The 22,783-nt window shown below is 45.8% G+C and overlaps 1 protein-coding gene across 1 annotated transcript in view; it reads left to right on the plus strand.

The window, feature by feature from the left end:
- Positions 1-22,783, plus strand: part of iglon5 (IgLON family member 5) — a 33,774-nt gene that overhangs the window by 451 nt on the left and 10,540 nt on the right. The window contains exons 2-5 of the mRNA XM_061081000.1: positions 356-399; positions 9,756-9,899; positions 14,058-14,290; positions 17,598-17,717. Coding sequence (XP_060936983.1) covers positions 356-399; positions 9,756-9,899; positions 14,058-14,290; positions 17,598-17,717 — 541 coding nt within the window. The remainder of the gene's footprint in view (positions 1-355; positions 400-9,755; positions 9,900-14,057; positions 14,291-17,597; positions 17,718-22,783) is intronic.

A 22,783-nucleotide genomic window follows, 5' to 3' on the forward strand; every position in this document is an offset into this window, starting at 1 on the left:
AACTGACGGAAGTGTGCAAACACACACTCAGACTCTCTCTCTCTCACACACACACACACACACACACACACACACACACACACACACACACACACACACACACACACAGAGAGTCAGGTTTACAAGCACACACAGATTTGCACTAGCTTACAAATACATATATGCACATAGTCCCTCTACCACCTTCTCTCTCTCACGCACAAACACACACACACACAGTCTGAGGCTTACTTCATCTGTACTTGCCAGCGTCTTAGTGCACTGCACCATCCCTCCCTCCCTCCCTCCCTCCCTCCCTCCCTCCCTCCCTCCCTCCTCCCTTTTTTTCCCCTCCTTCTCCCATTCCCTCCCTCAGGAGCTCCCTCCTAAGCAGGTGTTAGCTGATTTCTGTTCCCTCAGGTAATTCTGTTTTGTTCTTTGCAGCGAGTGCTGCTGCTGCTGCTGCTGCTGTGAATTATCCTGACAGCACCGAACTCCCCGGCTCCAGCCCTCAACCTTCTCAACCTGCCCCCCCCCCACTCTTTCCTCCCGTCTCTTTCTCTGCACTCTGCACTCTGCACCTCCATCTTTCAAGACCCCTGGTCTCCCCGGCCCGGTGATCCTGAACAACACATAAGCCCACACACATGCACACAAACAAAGATAATAGTGAAATGGACTTGCACACGCTCACACACACACACGCATGGCTTCATACACACACACACACACACACACACACACACGCTCATATGTAGTTCAGGTGCACTTGAAACCATCACATTCCAGCAGTGCACGGGGTAATTTGTGCATATATTCAGCCTGAAGTGTGTTGATGTGAAAGTGAAAGTGTCTCCTGCAGCAGAACGGCCTCCTCTTGTTATGTTGTTTGCAAAAAGTCACAGACAAAGACTGAGTTATTTTAGATTGCTCATTACCACGGTGGCGTCAGACAGCGGCTAATTGCCCTACATTCAGTCATCACAATTAACTGGTCTTATTACTCTGTGTGAGGATGTTACACATTTTGCATATTTGCACAAAAATGTGTCATTATCAGTATGAAACAAGCGGTGGGGGGGTGATTCAAGAGCTAAATCAGTGGTGGTGCCGTAAAGGCTTCTGTGTGCAGAAGAGTTTAAAACAAAGGCTGAATGAGATCTTTTCTCCGGCTCCACGTTGATTCAAGACTTTGTTTGAAATTCGCTGAAAGGTTTTTCAGAACATCATCATTTGACTTTGCTGGAAACTTCATGATTTTGTCTCTTTCAGTGGAAGCTAACGTCCAGATTAACAACACTATCGGTCCCAGGCTCTCGTCAAAGTCTGTTTTTCCTCATTAGTCACAAGTACTTCACAAACGACCCTTGGCGGCGTGTGTTGCCTGGTCATCCTCTCTCCCCCCCCCCCACACACACACCTACTGCCCACCACTGACTTTTCTACGCCTCATTCTTCTTGACTCCACTTTGCAGCCAATGGTCCTATCGAAAATAACTGCTCCCGAGCTATTACACTCCTTTGTCTCCTGTCACCATCGCCCAGTAATTGCCGTTTTTATTGTTGCCTCTTACCGGCTCCAGTGTAAACTATAGGGTAAGTCTTGCCACCGTGTTGGAAGCTTAACTGCACGCCGGGAAATATTTGTTCAGTCTCACCGCATCTGACGGATCTTTAATAAACTGTAAAAGTATGGAACACCAGAGCTTTATGAGTGTGTGGCAAAAGGCTGGGTAATAATTCCAGTGGAATTAAGATATATTAAGACTTTGTAATGATTTTAAAAGATTTCTGTTTTCCTGAATTATAATTCAGTGCAAAATAGTCACAGAGCAGCACAGCAATACAATTATAAATGTTTCTACTGGGGAATCGAACCCTTGGAGGAAACTGCAAAAGACACTAACGAGTATAGATTTAAATGTAATTTTTACTAAACCGACATTTAGTATGTATGTTACATCCGGTGTTAGTATCTTTAATCCTCTTAAATACGTGTGAGTTGTGTTACTATATCACACATGTGTAATGTGGAGGATACTTACAGTCGCATGCTGCTTTTATTACATCAAGATTGTTTGCTTTCTGTGAATTGAGGTTTAGTGGGTTTCTGACAGATCTGCAGGAAGCTGTCATACTGTTTCAGTGTGTCATGGAGTGTGTCGTGGTAAATACGTTTGGTAAATATTGGGAAGATTACCATGGAAGGGCTGCACATTTAATATGTTGACTGTCAGTGCTAAGAAATAATCCTCATGCTTCTTTAGCCGGGCAGGAGAGCAGAGGGGTGGAGAGGTGGAGGGAGGAGAGTAAGTGGAGGGAGGAGAGGAGCACGATGCAGGAGAGAGAGTTTGAGAGGAGGAAACACAGGCTGCACAAAACCCTGAGACAGGACATGGAGCCTTTCCTCGCCTGACTGGGAAAACTGTACGGCATCAAAACAATACAGGAGAGCAGCGGCCTGCTGGTGTGTGGACGTACAGGTTCTGCAATATAACAAATTATTACAGTGGGAAAATAAATTGATTCATCGTGTTTATTATTAGAACCCAGGGATACGCTCAGTGCATCTGGGAGGAGACAGCATGTTAACATGACTGGGGATTTTTTCTTTTGCTGTTTTCTACAGAAGATTTTGAAAATAATATTTTTTTAATATAATAAACACAAGTCAATTAAATGCTTATATTATGTCTATTTATTCTACTTTACACTATCCTCATAGCATGATACTAAAATGGGGGAGTAACAAATTGGAATTGCTCAGGAACACAGATGGCACCACGCTGCTGCATTATAATATTTAATATATAATTACACCTTTTTTTCTTTTGCTGCTTATGAAAGTGTGTCATCATCAGAGGACGTTGGTTTCACAGCCACTCGGGGTGAATCAGTATTTTAAGCTTCTTTCTTAAAGCAGCGACAGCGCTTACCCACAAATCTGTCAAATTACCAGTGTGCAGGGTGTATTTAGGAGCGTCTACAGGGCCTTGTGTAAGGTGAGGGTTGTGTGTGTGTGTGTGTGTGTGTGTGTGTGTGTGTGTGTGTGTGTGTACACTCGCTGAGAGAGGAAGTAACAGTTTAACTACTCTATCGATTTCAACTGTGCTAAGGGGTTTAGGCATCAGTCCAAGGAAGATGGGGGTAAAAGACTCGGGCTCCTCCCTGGTTTTTAGAACGCTGGGCTTTTCTCCTCCCCGGCCACGCTTGGTTCAGTGGTAAAGAGCTGTGGCTTCCCATTGAAGTTGTACAACCGCTGCATCGAGTACTGTATGGCTCTGTGCGCTCTGCAGTGCTCTATTGATTGATGTGTGAAGAAGGATTAGCTTGTGGGAGGGAGACGGGAGACCGGAGGAGATGCTGCAGAGGCCTGTGTAGAATTAAAAAAAGGGGGCAGATGTCACATCTTTGGTGAGGCCAAGTCGGACACCCGGGGGCGATGCTCTGCTTTTCTGTAAACGCTGCGGCTGTTGGCACGCTTGTGAGATCAAGCCGTGTTCGCGGTTGCATGTGTGTCGGGTGAAGTCGGAGGGTGGGAGGTCCTGCGTGGGCCGGCCAGATCCACGACCTTGAATAACGAGCAAACCAGTTCTCCCAGTGCCTCGGAAACGAGCTCACCAGGGCAGATGATGTGCAAATGAGCTGCAGTCACGTCGACAACTCGTTTCCGTCACTCCACCGCATCCGGCAGAACAAAAACCCCTCTCAGGTCGGAGAGGAGGAAGAATGACATTACACCAGACAGATTCCAAACAATTCATTCGCCCTGACTCCTCTGACATTTCTTAGATTTCCTGTCAAGTGGACTCCTGCCAACATCAATTTTGCCTCAGCCCTCAATTGTGAAAAGCAGGTGACCCGCGTATCCGTCTTGTTGTGTTGTTGAGCGCGGCGTCCAGGTGGTTTCTCACTTCTCACCCATCACTCCCCCCCCCCCCTCCGCTCTCCCGTTGTTCTGCCCCTGACAGGTGGTGCTGAGGGCGAAGGGAGCCGGAGATTTCATTGATAGGGAGAAGAGGGGATGAATAAGCAGCGAAGGGGAAGGAGGAGAAGGAAGACTGGGGCTTTTCGGAGGAGCTGGACCTGAGGTTGGATTTGGGCCGTCCAGAGTTAATGGGATCAGAGGAGGAAGAGAAAGGGAGATCTGTGCAGGTTAATGTTTAATCCCACCCCCCCACCGACCCCTGGTGTCCTGCCTGCGGCTGCCGGCATCTGATAATCCTTGGGCTGCCTCTCTTCATCATCAAGGTGTCGGAGGGAAGTGCCTCTGTAAATATTTAATTGGCTGCAGCATGCCGGTGTGTTAATTATGCGGGTGTGTCCTCCTTGCCCTTTTCCTCTCCTCCTCACGTTGATGCTCTTCCTCCTCTCCTCACCGCTACTCCCAAAACCAATACTGGAGTTGTCACCTATGCGACTGCTATACCACAAGTACTGCTACTGTTACTGCCTCCACAGCCTCCTGTTGTTCCATATGTTTGCACCACAGCATCTGCTCCTTCCCTGCGCCTCCTCCTTTCCGGTACCTCTCCTCACCCGGCCTCTCTATTATCGCCTCTCCCCCTCCAACCTCGCTCAGCGCGTCTCTACCCTTCTCCTTTTCAGATTCGGGCAGCCTTAAAATGGATTATTGTCATGGGTTTCTCTCTATAGCCGCGGCCATTATCCGCCTTGACGCCAATCATGCTTTCAGAAGTAGCTTTCCCCTCCTCGCAGTGTTTATTTGATCGTCAAGGGCAATGTGAAATAGACGAGGAGTACAAAGACAGCCTTGCCAGGACTGCGCCGGCTAAAGTCTCACAGCTCAATAGAGATCCACTCATAAGTGTCTGCCAGTAGCAAGTGTAATTACAAACAGGCACATGTAAAAGTCAAGAGAATACAAATCACATAATAGATGTCTTGTGGGTACTGAGCAAACAGCCTTGTGACGCGTTAGCACACAAAGGGCCCGATGCGGGAGAGGACAAAAGGGAAGAAACACTGGACCACAACTCCAGGGAATTATCCGAGTGCCTACCTACCGGGCGGACAATAGAGGAAGTGTTGTGCACAGATGAGCTCAACAGATTTATGCTTTTTTATAAAGGAATGACAAAGGAAGCGGCGCGTTATATGTGAATTAATAATGCGTGTCCGGCTTTCCAGAGGCGTGTCCAGGAAATCTCTTTAGCATTCTAGACGAAATCCAAGCTCAACACTGTGTTCAGAGAAAGTCTTGACTGGGGGTCATTTGGACGGTATTCAAGTGTGTGTGTCTGTGTGTGTGTGTGTGTGTTTGTACATGTATGGCGGTAGGTTTCCGTTTGTGCGCCAAAGCAGCAGGTCATATCAAGGACAAGATTCCAGCAGCGAGGACAGACTGTTGCCCGCCAAACAAAAGCGAGAAGCGATATCCAATCGGCCCGGTGGCCGCGCCAGCACCAGGGGCCTCCGCTCTGCTCGTGGTTATTCATCACGACTCGGCGCATATTCAAGCTCCGTTTCTTGTTTTTCTTTGCTATAGACAAATCCAGTTTTGTTTGAGTAGAGTAGCAGTAGCTCTAAAGCAGAGGAGACGAAAAGCTTTCTTTCTCGGCGGGTGGGTGGGTGGGGGATGCAACGATACAAAAACAGAAAAAAAACAAAAGATGCTTGTTTAAGCTTTCCTGTTGGCAAGCTTCCTGGTTTGTGAAGTGTCAGTGGGCAGGACTCCTGAATCCTCCCGGTGGGCGCAGTTCACCAGCGTGCGTGCCGAGCCCCGGGAGGCCGCCGAGGAAAAGGAGGATCTGAGATAGGGATCGATGAAAAGCCAAAAGGGGAACCCAGGAATTCAAAGTGATGTCTGCAGATTCTGTTTTTAGGGCCGTGTGGCATCACACCGCCTGGTTGCACTGCGGCCTCCTTCCTGCTCCGTTGGATGGTGTCACTTATTGTGTCTGGCTGGATGCGTTTGGATTAATTGCCTGAGGGGAGGGGGATACATAACGTGGATGGCATCAGAAAGGGGATGGAGACATGTTGTCACGGAGCCAGATGATGTTTTCGTATTGTTGTTTGACACCCAACACTCCCACTCCCATGAATGAGATGCTGCACATGCACACTTTATATTCCTTTATCTGTGGAGGCACAGCAGATACACACTCACGCTTTCAATGTTGTGTGTTTGCTCGGATGAATTTGGGGCTTATAATCTCGTTAATCACGAAAATTGAAATCATACGTCATCAACGGATCGACGGCAAGTCACGGATGACATTGATGTTTATACACGGTGTTCCATACATGGATTTACACAATCAAAATTGACCGTAACATAGGTTTATGATTCAGTTTTAGGTCTTTTCTCTCCTCAGCTCTGCCTCAAAGCCTGAGACACACACACACACACACACACACACACACACACACACACACTGTGAACCCGCTCAACTGATAGCTCCCAGATTACTCAAGTTGACGACAACTACGTTCTTTACTGTGTGGTTAAAAACTCAAAGGCTGATAAGCACTTGAACTGTTCAATAAAAATGTGGAACACAGATGTTTTCAGCTGTTAAGAGTCTAACAGGTATTGTCTGAAGCTGCATGGAAAACTCCGGCCCTGCTGCTTTCATCATTTCATCCAAGGTGCTCGGATGCTTGTGCTGCTGTTGCTAAGCTACCAGAATCACTTTTACAATTTAGTAGTAATCCTCAATGACTAAACTAACTTAAGGAGATACTTAAAAACAAAGATGAATTGATTTCCAACACGTTAAATTCCACCCAATATTCCTTCTGCGCGATGTGTCTGGAGAAATGAAAGAATGCTCGGGTCCAAAAACCATTTATCTGACACAAAAGAGGGAGTCAATAAAAAATAAATAAATTGATAATTAATTAATTGTTACCAGTATTGGCGTAGATTTAAAAAATCGTTGTGTCCCTGATGTCATGATTGAATTTGAACCAAAAAAAACAGGTTATTATCAGCTCTGTTCTTCTGATTTGTTTACTTCTTTGTTCTGTATCGACCACAATGTTTGTTTTTCAGTCTATTTGGTCTAAAATATCCAGTGGGTAGATTGCCATGAAGGTTTGGCACAGATCTCCACAACGTTGGGTGAATGAATTCTGCTCTTTTAATTCCACTTTCCGTACCTGTGCATACAGTGGTGTCTATTCTACTGTAGACATTCCTGAAGGCTGCGTTCATATGCATCATGTTTGGCGTTCGGTCTCTGACATCATCATCATTTGAGTCCAACCATCGCGCAAATATTTGTATCGTTCTCACGCATTGTTTTTCCTGCAAGTGGGAGAGGAAACCGGGCGTTTGACCCCCAGCACGGTCCCAAGGTCGCCTCTCAGGACACAGCTCCTCTCCAATCTCTCAGGACAGACACTGGTCCTGTTTGTTTGCTCCACACAAGCTGTTCATTTCCACATGACAACTTTTGGATGAGCGAAATGTCACAGCAACACGTCGACTGTGCACCGAGCAGTCACAGTGAGCGGCAGAGGTCAACAAAGGTCACGCAGCAGTGGAGTGGAAGGAGAGAGGGCGTTTAATACGTGTGCATGTGTGCATCCCCGTGTGTGGTTCAACTTAAATGCATCACGGGAAGTGTGAAGTGAACCTTTGCAGTTTTTTTTCGGTGCCACAAAACTCCATCTCAGCTGCTTTGGCTCGTCGATGAGTGTGTTTGTGCGCCTCTGATTGGTCCTGTGGCTCAGTGTGTGTGTGTGTGTGTGTGTGTGAGAGGGAAGTGTGGGCTGAATGTGTTGACCTGGTTATCGTTGTGTGCGGCGCCGGGGAGTGGAGACAGGGAGAAACAGGTTTTTAGAATGCGAGGTGCCAATCGAGCTGTGAAAATGGGAATTGAGTAGGGAAATGGGAATAGCTCCCTGCTGGTTTGTAACCTCTGCAGTGTTGTTAGGAGCATTCAGCGAATGCATACATCATTCATTCAATCAAAATGTGTGTGCGTATGTGTGTGTCAGTGATTACATTATGTGATAGGGTCTTTTCTTCCCGTGTGCGTCGAGCAGTGTATGTAAGGTAGTGTGTGTTTATGGCAGCTTGTCACACCCGTCTCTCCGAGCCCTGGAACTGAATTGAATTAACCTAAATAAAGTCGAGTACAGTGAACTAGAAGGGGAAACAGCTGAGAGCTCCAATTGAGATCTGTTTCCGTCTTAAGACAGAAAGCGTGAGCGCAGCAAACCTTACTCCACAGAACAAAACCACAGATAAACAAAAAAAAAACTTGTGAGAGTCTTTGGACACGATGTGCGACTCCCCCTCCCCCAGCACTTTGAGAGAGAGATCAAGAGAGAGAGCGATGGAGATGCACGGAGCCAGTTCCGGGATTCTTGGCCGGCCGAGATACAACAACATCAACAGTGGCAGCAGCGGCAGCGACCATTAATGCGATTACAGCTTTTAGCGGCAGATTTTACAGTGCCAGTTTTCTTTAGAGGCGTCATTAGTTTGTCGGAATGTCAGCAAACAAAACGTTCGCAGCCACGAGCGGCAGACGCACAGATCCCGTAACCGCCTCTACACACATGACAATGAGCGACACGTGCACGGCTGCACACACACTGATTCATACACGCATGAATATATGAATGCTCAAGTATGAATGTAGCCTATATTTACTGTGGCTTATCCACACTTGCGTTGAAAAGAATGCGGGGAAAAAATGAAGAAAGAAATGCATAATTATTCCTCAAGAGATGATACATTTTGATTTCATGTTGTTGGCACTTCTCTGGACTTCCTGCAATGCCATTTGAAAACCTTTTGATGAGGAATCCCGACGCCTCCCTCATTAATTCTTTGTAATCAAACCACGCGTCTTCCTTTAATTTAAAAAACTCCACATTTCCCGTCCATCTATCAGTGTATTGTCACCTCGGGTCTCATCTCGTCGCCCGGCTTCCGTTCGGCATGCTTAGCTCGTCTTTGTCTTTTTTCTTCTGTAGCCATTTAAAAACCTTGAGGTGCTTCTGAGCTCCTGACGGCCGCAGCTTCGTTTCATAAAGTCACCATTTATTAAACCTCAAGGCTAGAGCGCTAGAGAGAGGAAAAAAAAAACCACACAAACCTACTGAGATATTGAGGTCATCTTCCAGGCAGAGGGAGAACGAGATAGAGGGGAGGACACGGGCAGAGGTGTGTGTGTGGCGTCGTGCTGTGATTTGGCGGCGTCGAGACGGACAGAGCCAGGTGTCTTAGTGGGGGGGCGGCAATATCCCTGGCAGCGAATAAGATCACTGCTTTGTTTGCAGTTCAAGCCCGCTCGCAAAATTGACTTGAAAACTATTTTAAAGTTCCTTTCCCCTCCCTCACCCGAGTGTCAAACACACGTCACAGATACAGAAGTTTTACACTCTCCCTCTCCAGTTAATACCTCTCAGGATGTGTGTCTGCACTCGTGTGTGTGTGTGTTGTGCGTGTCCCTGTGTGTGTGTGTGTGTGTATTGGTAGGCAGGACGAGCGTCCCCTTCTGTTACTGTTGCTGTCCCTTCATTTCACGCTCCAGCAGCTCCGCATGAATCCTCTTCCCTGGGCTCATTATCAGTGCTGTTCAATGAACGCACTTCCCCACCAGAATGCAGGGGGAAACCAAATCATTATTCAAGTATGGGGGTCAGTGCAGACATTGTGACTCATTTGTTTAGTATATTTATTAGTTTCCCTTCCCAGAAAAGGAGCGAGCGGGATGCAGAGCACATCCTCGCCCCAGCCCGGGTCTGACATCCTCAAGGACCTGGCCTGAGATTGATGAGCACCACTGAAGCGTTTGGGGCCATTACTGTAACACTCATTGCTCTTCTGTCTGTTTTTGCTTTTTTCTCTCCGAAGGGTCCAGTTTGCACGGAGCGGAGTTCGGACACCTGCCGGATAACATCACGGTGTTGGAGGGAGAAAGCGTCATTTTGAGGTAACTCTCGCTCCCACACCAGCACCTTCTAATTACACGGAAACATGTTGGTTTCCCGACACACACCTGTCACACCAGTTTAATCACCACTTCCCTCTATCATAAATCCCGTATTGTGCCATAATTTACTTTTTTTTCTTCTGTACCTAATGAAATAATACGACCTGTCAGATGTCACCATCACTATCCAGTCTGTCAGCGGTCGCCTTTTGTTTTACTAATGACTGCGGCAAACTGTCGGCCCGGTTTCTGGTCAGATGCCGCCCTGCTGGCGATTGGGGGGGCGTCGCTGATTTGATGGGAACAGATCATCTGGGCAAATGATCCTGAATGGAGGGTTTTTACAGACATAATCTGAGGCTACATGAAAATTGAAAGCATAATTTTCACACAACCTCTGCCCACACAAGGGCTTTTTGGCTCCATATGAGTTGTATTCCCTGTTTGCACTAACACGCCTGAACCCGTATCATGTGACCCCTTACGTACGCTGGCCATGCACATGCCATTTCTCTTCATCAGTGGATGTGATTGATTTGGAAACCAGTAAGTTCTGAACAGCTGATAAACAAAAAGAGCTTTGTACATTAAAAGAAAAGCAAGCTTCACGTGAAATTCACTTTCATCCGAGTGGCACAAATACTCATGTTATGCTTGAGTCCATGCTGTTGTGTTGACTTTGATGAGGGCCATTAGAACAAGGAACATTTACAGAAGTGATTGATTTTAAAAATAGAATAATGGAGGGTTTGTACACAGATTAATCTGTAATGGAAGGATTTCTCAGACTGTGTCTTTATTTAAACTTACAAACCGAATCTAAAGCTATAAATATATTGCCTCTCTTGTTCCTTTATTTCTTAACTTGTGTGCAGAGGCTTGACCCCGAGGTCACATGTCAACCTGAACCCATATCATGTGACCCCTTACGTACTCTGGCCAGGCACATGCCAGTGTTAACAGGAAGGCATATGTACATGCCCTTTTACACAGGAAGCATTAGCTAGTTAGTTACAGGATACAAACGAGAAGCAGCAATGTCGAAAATAATTTAGCTTTACGGGGTCAGCAAGTCCATGTCCCAGACTTGTGGAATAATGCAACAGAATGAGCAGGTAATCCTGAAAAAAATAGAAAGAGCAGGCACTTTGAAGACATGTCCCCGATACATCCCATCGGACCTCACGTCAAGGCTACACCCCCCACAGCACATGAACTGACTGACAACCGACAAGTTTCCGTAGGTTTCCCCAGCCGAAGACTCTGTCACGACCAGCGAGCCCGGGCGTGTAGCACAGGCAGGCAGGTCGGTTAGTGACTGACAGCTACACCAGCCAATCATTTCAATCTGTGAAAATGAAATGATTGGTCTTGTTTGTTAAAGTCCAGCACGAGTCACAGACACCAGACGACTTTATTGACCGCTACGCAGGGCCGGGTCTAGACAGGCATGTGTGAGGGGGCAGCCACAAATCTTGAGGGGGCATTGTGCTTTATTATATTATTATTATTATAAATTGGGATTTAGTTTGAGGGGGCACAACATTTATTTGAGGGGGCCAGGCCCCCTCTTGCCCCTGCCTAGACCCGGCCCTGCGGCTACGTGCAGCAGACATTAGATTTAACAATAATGATGCACAGGTCAGAGTGTGGACGCCTGGCTGGGAATGAAGCCGACAAACAGCCAACGCACTTTCCCGCTGCACGTGGATGTGACCTGGTTTGGAAGTGCACCCAGCAGCGGATACAAAAAAAAAAAAAGAAATCCATGTCAACTTGACTTTCGTCACCTTTAAGCCAAAGTTTCCAGATCTCTGCACAAATTCCTCCTCTGCGTTTCCTCCCCTTAAAGAAACGAGGAGCTTCCTCTAAAATAAAATATGTCATTCCAAAGCAACGTAGGACGTAGAACATCAACAGTTGGAAATAAACAAGAACCCAGATGCTCAAATGTCAAGATGTTCTATTGATGCAGTGCAGGAGTCAAATGTATAGAGTTTATTTTGAGTGTTTTCACATATAGAAACTGTTTCACATCTCTGCTGGGATTAAAGTGAGATTATACACAGACTACAGGACAGATCACCACAGAACTGGCTGTCAGGCAGAAGTGTGGGTCGAGGAGAAACTCATTTAGATCTTGGATTGGACCCATCCTTTTTTTTTTATCCTTATAATGTTAATATAATGATAAAATAAGCAGATTTTCAACATTTTTCATTGATCTCTCAGAGAATAATTCATGGGTCTTGATTAAAAAAAGATCAGACATGATAAATTCAGAAACTGATATTTATGAGTGTTTGGAAAATTTGGTGCAGATCCAAAATAAAAATTCAGCTCTAATGAGATTAAATGTGGTTTCATAAAGGGAATGTATGCAGAGGCATGCACTGTACTGAGGGCCAGAGTCATTCAACCAGGCTTAATTGAGATACTATAGAACTGACTGAAGAGGTACATGTAAAGCAACTCACAAATAATAAAATCAGCTAAAGATTAGATAAGTCTGGGGGGGAAAGAAATGCTTTAAACCGTACTCGCAGTTTATCTGTAAAGTGCTTTGAGTGAGATTTTCCTGCACAGATCTGCATTTCTCTTCATCAGTGGATGTGATTGATTTGGAAACCAGTAGGTTCTGAACAGCTGATAAACAAAAAAGAGCTTTGTACATAAAAGAAACGCAGGATTCATGTGAAATTACCTTTCACCTGAGTGGCACAAATACTCATGTTATGCTTGAGTCCATGCTGTTGTGTTGACTTTGATGCAGGCCATCAAAAAAAGGAACATTTACAGAAGTGATTCATTTTAAAAATAGAATAATGGAGAGTTTGTACACAGATGAATCTTTAATGGAAGGATTTCTCAGACTGTTTCTTTATTTAAACTCACAAACCGAATCTAAAGCTATAAATATATCACCCCTCTTGTTCCTTTGTTTCCTAACGTGTGTGCAGAGGCTTGACCCCGAGGTCACGTGTCAACCTGAGTCATCAGCCTGTGTGTGCTCGTCTGTTTGTCTAACACTTCCAGGCTCATCCGGGCCGTGGTTCTTATTCACTGTGGTGTCACCGACAGCCACCGACCTGGCAGTTGATCTAACTCTCACCTCCTCGGTGATATTTATCCAGGTCTCATCAATTAAACAAAGTCCTACTGAGGCAGGTCCTCAAACTAGTTGAAGCTAAGGACATCTAGTGGCAAAGCTCAGAACTGAAGTCAAACCTTCGGCCAGTGGCTGCTGTTCTGAATCAGGGAAAAATAACATTTTGATTTACTGCTGTTTAATCACAGCAGCGCCATTATTTTGGATTTTGCAAACCTGTCATCATTTCCATATACTGTATCTCTCTGTTTATCGTTATTTACTTTTAAATATGAGTCCATAGACACTTCTGGGCACTTGGCCAGTGGAAATATCAATATTCTTTGCATTTAGAGTGCAGAGAATCTTATCTGTAGCCAGAACCAAGACTAATGAGGTGATGGCCTCGCGTTCTACTGACGGATTCTATTCAACACTTTTCTAACAGAACCGTTTATTAATATGTGACTCGTTTAGCTCCATTGAAACACAAGTGCATTACATTTAGTTAATTTGTTATTTTCCCCAAGAAAATAGAACTGTATACTTATACATTTAAATTAAACATACATTTTTTCATTTTAAAAGTTGCACAGATGCTGCTCTGGTGACTTATGAAAGACACTTTAATATCAAATTCATAACACAATTTTATTTGTAAAGCCTCTATTAACAAATCCTAATGTTCCCACAGGACTTAACAAGGTGTGACACCCTCTGAACAAGCGTGAGGGAAAACTACCAACAACAAAAGAGCGACAACAAGATTTAAAACTTCATAGTTCATGAGGAGAGACAGTGTCTAACATAAATAAATGTCTGGCAGAGATGAAGGGAACAGCAGTGACGGTTGTAATGGCAGCGTTATTAATAATAGTTGTGTTGAGGGCAGGTATATTGTATATCAAAGTATTATAGTTGTACCCATTTATATATCTGTTACCTGCTGTAATAAATATATTCTCAAGACATCATATGGGAAACAACTACCAAGAGAATACTTCTGTAGCATTAACACTTGATATCAGCCCTATGAAAACATGCCTGTTGATCACTTCCTGTCCTCACAGATGCCGGATCAACGAGGAGGTCACCCACAAGGCCTGGCTGAACCGCTCCAACATCCTGTTCGCGGGGAAGGACAAGTGGTCGCTGGACAAACGCGTGACGATGGTCAACAGCAACGACAGCGACTTCTCCATCAACATCGACAACGTGCAAGTGACCGACGAGGGGCCGTACACCTGCACCTTCCAGGCCAACAACCAGCCGCACATCGCCCACGTCTACCTCATCGTCCAAGGTGGGCCGCCGAGCTGAGACGCCAAACCGATCGGTGGCGAGCGCGATGTTCACTGCATCCGGTGCAAGTCGTGACTCATTTCCCCCGGATATATATATAGAAACACACACCCAGAGTCTGCAGATTTGATTACCACTGCATCACACATCAAAATACTTTCATTAAGATTCACACGTAACTTTCTGTGAAATCATTGAACAACAATGTGTATATTCAAAGTTAGAAACTTTCCATGGATATTAACGGGAATTAACGGGAATATACGGGAGTATACGGGATTAACGGGAATTAACAGGAATAAACTGGACATTTTGTGGATAATTTATACTAACTGTATTTACCTTGTCATATACAGACATAAATATAAACATTTTGTTTTGTCATAGGCTGATTTGAGCCCTGAGGAAACTTTGGGCACTTGACTATATGCTTCTGCATCTTTGTGTCATTCTTAACATAGGTCTTTGCACAGTATTTGCAAATGTACACAGCCTTTCCTTCTACATTGGATTGGGTGAAATGCCTCCACACATGAGATAGTGCACGTGGCATTGTTCTGTAGAATAAGATGAGAAAAAAGTTTGTAAAAAATCACTAATGCAATGCCAGAGATATAAATAGTTAGCCAAACAATTGGAATCGTCTGTGAAAATATTTTACAATTTATGGATAAATGAATGGAAATAGGCTAGCTCCTGTGCAAGTCGTGACTCATTTCCCCGATATATATAAACACACCCAGAGTCTGCAGATTTGATAACCTCTGCTGCAAAAAAAGAAAGTGTGTGTGTGTTTGCTCATGTTACTGTAAACTGCCTCGGATAAAAACATCCGCTAAATGGCTTAATTATGCTTTTCGTCACTCATCCGAGCGTGGAGCTGACGAATGGGTGAGACGGAGGTTTGACATCAGGGAAAAGCAATTAAGGTTTTTCTAATGGTTATGTTTCAGTGTTTCTGGTTAAGTCGCGCTTAAATCTATGCCTAAAATTCCCGATAGACAACTCACTCCTCCATGTTTACGATGTTTGTGTATTTAAAAGTTGGCATTTACGGGCGACATCAAAATGTAATCACGCAATTACGCCTCAAAAAGCTTAATTGGCCGTTGAAGATAAAACTAGTGCAGGTGACAGAGAGAGAGCTGTAATCAAAATAAAAGCATGTGACCTGATACGGTACGAAGAGAAAGCTGGGCAGATCAGAGGAGGGTGTGTGTGTGTGTGTGTGTGTGTGTGTGTGTGTGTGTGTGTGTGTGTGTGTGTGTGTGGGTGTGAGTGTTTAGGGGTGTGTGTGTGCATAGTTTCTGATCATGTAAGAAAGAAAAGCAAGACAGAGAAGCACACAATTTGCCTGTACTGTGTGTGTGTGTGTGTGTGTGTGTGTGTGTGTGTGTGTGTGTGTGTGTGTGTGTGTGTGTGTGTGTGTGTGTGTGTGTGTGTGTGTGTGTGTGTGTGTGTGTGTGTGTGTGTGGAGGAGACCGGGTACAGAACTAACTGTCCAACTACCAGACTAAATAAGTGACGAGCACAAATGGGGCCTCGGTCATGGAGCCGGCGGCTAAGTGAGTGAGAGCCGGCCTGATCCTGAGCGACATGATGCATTGTTTTAGGACTCGCCGCAAGATGGATCTCAGACCTTTTCCCCCCCGCAGACGGCAATTACACGTCAGCGGCAGGATGGAGCTGAAAACTTTTAACAGGATGTATTGGGCACATTCAGCCGGAATGGAAGCGCCAGGCCTCGTAGCTCACAGGTGGCAGAGACAATGTGAGCTGCGTACTAAAGAGAGACTTTCCACATTGCAATGCAGCCAGACACACACACACTGCTGTCTGCAGGGTCCCAAGCCTGGCACACATCACCCTATATACACACCTAATTCCAACTCCCCTGCAATTTCAGCCCGGGCTTTATATCACACAAAATAATTACACCCTCAAGTCAATGCATCAAGCAGGAGAAGCTCCGCCGCCACTTCAATCTGTGCTTTACTGCTGCAAGTGTCCAATGGAGAAAAATGGGAGTCTTGGTAGATGTTTCACTCACAAAAACACAATTCTCAGGGTCGAGCTCATTGAAAAAGAGTGATAATGGGCCATTTAAATTCAAGGGCCATCTTGTTATCAAACTAACTACATGCATAGTGCTTGAACGCTAAGTGTGTTTTAGGGCAAAGCGGTATTCAGGGGCGTTCATTCATTTAAAAGCAAAAGTGTGCGATCACGACTTGTACAAGGATCAAATCAGATTAGACGTCAGGAGGAGGAGACGTTAATGGTCGTTTTAGGATTCAGTGCATTCTGGGTGGAACGGTCAAGCCTGTTGGTGCATAGTTCAGTGAGGGACTCGTGCACAGATCATCACTCAGCTGATTGCCTGTCTGTCTGAAGAAAGGTGCATGAATTTGCATTAAAGGAATGAAAAAAGGGGGGTCACATCTAGGGTTGCAAAATTCCAGGAATATTCAAAGTTGGAAACTTTCCATGGGAATAAACGGGAATTAACGGGAATAAACTGGAAATGTTGTGGGTAATTTATACTAACTGTATTTACCTTGTCATATACAGACATAAATATAAACATTTTGTTTTGTCTGCTGATTTGAGCCCTGAGGAAACTTTGGGCACTTGACTATATGCTTCTGCATCGTTGTGTCATTCTTAACATAGGTCTTTGCACAGTATTTGCAAATGTACACAGCCTTTCCTTCTACATTGGATGGGTTGAAAGGTCTCCACACATGAGATAGTGCACGTGGCATTGTTCTGTAGAATAAGATGAGAAAAAAGTTTGTAAAAAAACACTAATGCAATGCCAGAGATATAAATAGTTAGCCAAACAATTGAAACGTCTGTGAAAATATTTTATAATTGATGGATAAATGAATGGAAATAGGCTAGATGAACAGATGAACAATCCTCAATCAGCATGCTAATATATTTTCCCCAGTAATATCATCGAAACTTACCTGACTAGTCCTGCACTCTACAGCAGGCCTCAATAGCCCTGCTGTAGAGTGAAGGATGCTGGGAGTTATCTGTGCATGTGATGGAAGAATGCACAGTGGAGGGTTGAAATGCAACGTGCAGTGTGTGCTGCATTCCATACATCTTTAAAATAGAGTTTTGAATGATGTTTTTATTGCTCAGCGTTTAATTCGCTTATTTATTTATTTTTTCAAAATTCCCAAAATTCCCGAGCTAAACTTCCCATGGAAAGCTTCCGGAAAGTTTCCAGAAATTTACCGGAAACTTTCCGCCCCTTTGCAACCCTAGTCACATCTCAGTGTGATCTTGTTTTTCAGTGCCGGCCAGAATCGTCAACATCTCCAAGAACGTGTCGGTGAATGAGGGAGAGAACGTGAACCTCCACTGTCTGGCCGTGGGTCGGCCTGAGCCCACCGTCACCTGGAAGGACCAGAAATGTAAGCTACCCCCCCCCCCCTTCCTGTTTGCTCCTCCTAACATCCTGAGATCTCTTGTTCACAGCTTCACCTTTATCTCCACCTTCATCCCCAAACCCCTGCTCGGTCTTTTGTAGTCTTACTTAATTTCTTCCCGGCCTCCAGAGCTTATCTGCATTCATCTCGTTCCCACGTCTTTATCCTCCGTTCCTGTGTCATCATTCTTAAACCCAGCTGTTCAGTCGGTCCCAGTCTTAAATTCATGCTGCTGTATTTTCCCCAGTGTTTTGTCCCAAAAAAGGCCCACCGCACATTACACCTAATTATACCCACCGCGCCGCCTGCAATCATCAGCATCTGTCTCCATCCCCCCCCCCCCCCCGTCACCTGGCGTGAGACGCTCGCAGCCACTTTAATTTAACATTAAAAAGCAGCCATGTCTTCTCAGGGTCAAGATGCTCTTTCAAAATATCTTCGGATTTTCCCTGAAGCTGAGGAGGGGGATTATTATTTTGAACTTTACCTTGTTCTGAAGGTCAAAGTCTGGACTCTTTATCTAGGGCTTTCTAGGCCCTTAATGCCTCGGTGTCACCAGGAGTCAGCGTTTAATCACTTTATCAAAACAACGGCAAAACAGACACGGGTCAAATGCTGTGAGGAGAAGGTGATGATAAACAGGTCGGTGTGAACAACCACTCCAACAGGATGTGAGTGATGCTGTCGGGCCAATAAATACACAAGCCACTGTACTGCTGCACTCCCAGGCAGCTTTGGGCTCGCTCAGAGCTCCTCTCCTCCTCTCATCCTCTCATCCTCTCCTCTCCTCCTCTCTCTCCTCTCTCTCCTCACCTCCTCTCCTCCCTGTTCATCTCTGGGTTAGCCTGCAGTGCATGCAGCGTCCGTCCCTGCACTGTTAGTTTGTGAACCTGCACAGTACAGCACCTCAGGCATGGACAAGCACGACAGTAATGCACACACACACACACACACACACACACACACACACACACACACACACACACACACACACACACACACACACACACACACACACACACACACACACACACACACACACACACACACACACACATGAAACAGGAGAAAAGAAAGAAAGCCATGCATGAACGCACACCTGCAGCAGGCACACGCACGCACGCACGCGCGCGCACGCACGCACGCACGCACGCACGCACGCACGCACGCACGCACGCACGCACACACACACACACACACACACACACACACACACACACACACACACAAATGAAACAGGAGAAAAGAAAGAAAGCCATGCATGAACGCACACCTGCAGCAGGCACACACACACACACACACACACACACGCACGCACGCACGCACACACACACACGCACACACACACACCACCTTACATCACAGAGTCTGTGTCGCCCTCTCACTTGCGAGCCCACAGCATTTTTCCCCCTCTGTCAGCAGTAATCCTTCCTCTCTAAACCACCCCCCCACCACCACCACCATCTCACACCGCCTCCCCCCCCCCCCCTCGCCTCTCCCCCCCATAACCCCTCAGCTCCCAGAGAAAGAGATATGGGACCGCATTGCTATTCTAAGAGAGTCTCAGCAACCAAGCCATCAGTTGTAGGAGACTAGTGAGGGGTGGAAAAATGGGGGGGGCAAAGAAACAGTGAGAAGCTGCCAGCCATCTGTCGCCGTTACTCAGAGACTGCAGGGAAGGCGGGGGGGGGGGCGGTGCATGTGGAGGTGGTTGAGTGGGAGGAGCTATTTGCATCACCTCAGGCGTGAGACCTGCTCAAACTCCTCTGAGGTGACCCGGCTCTCTGCTCACAGGCTCCGCCTCCATCATCTCAGCTGTAGAGATACATCCCATCCGTTTGAATCACACGCAGGCCGATCGCATTAATGGATTCTTGTTTAGCTGAAGAGGAAAAGTGATAAATAAAACTGTTTTTGACTGAGTTTTGTAGAGATTGGTGAAATAAATGAGCTGTTGTGGTGGAGACGATGTTTTTAAACTGTGGTTTTACTTGGTTGTGATTCCTGGCAACTAAGCAGATAGCAACCAGGACACAGAGGGAAAGGAGTGCTGCCCTCAGTTGTTACCATAGATTGAAAAAAAGATCCTTCACCCCTTGGAAACCTCACTTAAATCCACTGGATACAGATTTTTATATGGACCTGCACCTGATCGCAGTCATTGATCCCAACCCCCCTAAACTCATAAAGATTCACATGTAACTTTCTGAGAAATCCACGAATGTGTTCATCCCCGACTCCAAAATAACAAACAAACAAAAGCAGGTGAAAGCAGAACTTCTTTTTGTGAAGAAAACACATGATGGACTAATGATTAGACCCTCCATTCTTTAATTGATCTCCTTCAGTTTCAGGCTTCTTTTTCTGTGCATACTGTCTCACTCTCATGTCTCACTCTCATGTCTCACCCTGCTGTCTCACTGTCTCTGTCACTACGTTTACATGATGGCATGACCCGATTTCGGCTGAAGCCCGGTTTCTCTATCCATGGGGGGTTAACTGCTCTATCTCAGGGTACATGGCACTGAGAAATCCGACTCTTGTCCGAAAGCATTTCATACCCCGCTACGATAGGTGGCGCTGTTTATTACAGCTAGTGGTGATACAGCGCGGGAGGGAGGGGGGAGGCAGGATCTCAAGCATGAGCAAAGACGTCATCTCCAGTTGTTGTCTAGCTTCCAGAGTTACATGCGCGCGTTGTCCGATATACAGCCAAATCCGATCGCTTATCTGGGGGTGGTTATCCGACTTCAGTCGGACACAAGAAATCTAGATTTGTGGAGTTACATGACATGGATCTTCGATTGAAACCCGACAACGCCAGAAATTGGGGTTCAATCGGACACATGTAACCGCAGTGACTGTCTAACTCTCATGTCTCACTCTGCTGTCTCACTCTCATGTATCATGTCTCACTCTCATGTCTCACTCTCATGTCTCACAGTCTCACTCTGCTGTCTCACTCTCATGTCTCACTCATGTCTCACTCTGCTGTCTCACTCTCATGTCTCTCACTCATGTCTCACTCTGCTGTCTCACTCTCATGTCTCTCTCTCATGTCTCACTCTGCCTCACTCTACTGTCTCACTGTCATGTCTCACTCTGCTCTCTCACTCTCATGTCTCTCTCTTATGTCTCACTCTGCCTCACTCTACTGTCTCACTCTCATGTCTCTCTCTTATGTCTCACTCTGCCTCACTCTACTGTCTCACTCTCATGTCTCACTCTGCTGTCTCACTCTCATGTCTCACTGTCTCCCTGTCTCACTCTCTCACTCTCATGTCTCATGTCTCATGTCTCACTCTCATGTCTCACTCTGCTGTCTCACTCTCATGTCTCACTCTCATGTCTCACTCTGCTGTCTCACTGTCTCACTCTGCTGTCTCATCCTCATGTTTCACTCTGCTCTCTCACTCTCATGTCTCTCTCTCATGTCTCACTCTGCCTCACTCTACTGTCTCACTCTCGTGTCTCACTCTCATGTCTCACTCTGCTGTCTCTCTCATGTCTCACTCTCATGTCTCACTGTCTCACTGTCTCACTGTCTCATGTCTCACTGTCAGACTCTCATGTCTCACTCTGCTTTCTCTCTCTCACGTCTCACTCTCATGTCTCACTGTTTCACTGTCTCACTCTCATGTCTCACTGTCAGACTCTCATGTCTCACTCTCATGTCTCACTGTCAGACTCTCATGTCTCACTCTCATGTCTCACTGTCTCACTCTCATGTCTCACTCTCATGTCTCTCGCTCATGTCTCACTCTCTCTCTCATGTCTCACTCTCATGTCTCACTCTCTCTCTCATGTCTCACTCTCATGTTACATTACGTTACATTTCATTTAGCTGACGCTTTTATCCAAACCGACTTACAATAAGTGCATTCAACCCCGAAGGTACAAGTTTAGGTTGGTTAAAAATCAGTCGAGCTGCTGCATTCTGGATGAGCTGCAGAGGTCGGATGGCAGTAGCAGGTAGACCTGCCAGGAGGGAGTTACAGTAGTCGAGGCGTGAGATGACCAGGGCCTGGTCCTGAACCTGCACCGCCTTCTGAGTGAGAAGGGGACGTATTCTCCTGATGTTGTAAAGCATGAATCTACAGGACCGTGTTGTTGCAGTAATGTTGGCAGAAAGGGAAAGTTGGCTGTCGAGTGTCACACCCAGGTTCCTAGCAGTCTGAGTGGGGGTCAGCACGGAGTTGTCAAAGTTAATAGTCAGGTCGTGGGTGGAAGAGTTTGTCCCTGGCAGGAAAAGTAGTTCAGTCTTGTCAAGGTTAATCTTCAGGTGGTGAGCGGTCATCCACTGAAGAGATGTCAGTCAGACAGCCAGAGATTCGTGCTGCTACCTGTGTTTCTGATCGGGGAAAATAGAGGATTAGTTGGGTGTCATCAGCATAGCTATGGTAGGAAAAGCCATGTGAGTGAATGACAGAGCCGAGAGTGTTGGTGTCTCACTGTCTCACTCTCATGTCTCTCTGATGTCTCTCTCTCATGTCTCACTGGGCCGCTCGACCTGAACTCAGCCTGTTCATACTGAGTGAAGCTGATGAGACTCAGGTGCGGCTGGTTGAGGGAATCAGGAGCAGGTGGTTTGGGAAATCAAGTCGATGACACGAGGGAAAGTCTGAAGAAATCAACTGAGTCAACAGAGACAGTAACAAACACATGTCAACACTTATCAAGCAGGTTCAGGAGTTTGAGTTCATGAGGAAATCGTGATTCACAGAAAATGATGAGGAAATTCCGGTTTATCACATACTGGAAATTGTTTCAGCTTTGAGGTTATTGCGCATTATTGAGAATTTACCGCAACAGGATATTGTGGGTGAAGCTGAGTCAAAATAAACTAGTTCACATGTTCTGTGCAATAAAGTGTCACATGCTTCGTTTGACTCATTGATGTTTCTTTGGAGTTGGAATCTATATGAGACAATAGGATCAATCAATCTTTTCATGGGTTTATATTTCCTACTATTTCAAAATATAAAACAGAATATTGATTCATGAGAACCTCTTTAAAACCTTTGCCTCATATCACAATAATGCTGAACAAT

Source organism: Limanda limanda, chromosome 11 (genome assembly GCF_963576545.1).
Source record: "Limanda limanda chromosome 11, fLimLim1.1, whole genome shotgun sequence".
In the NCBI taxonomy this organism is placed as follows: Eukaryota; Metazoa; Chordata; class Actinopteri; order Pleuronectiformes; family Pleuronectidae; genus Limanda; species Limanda limanda.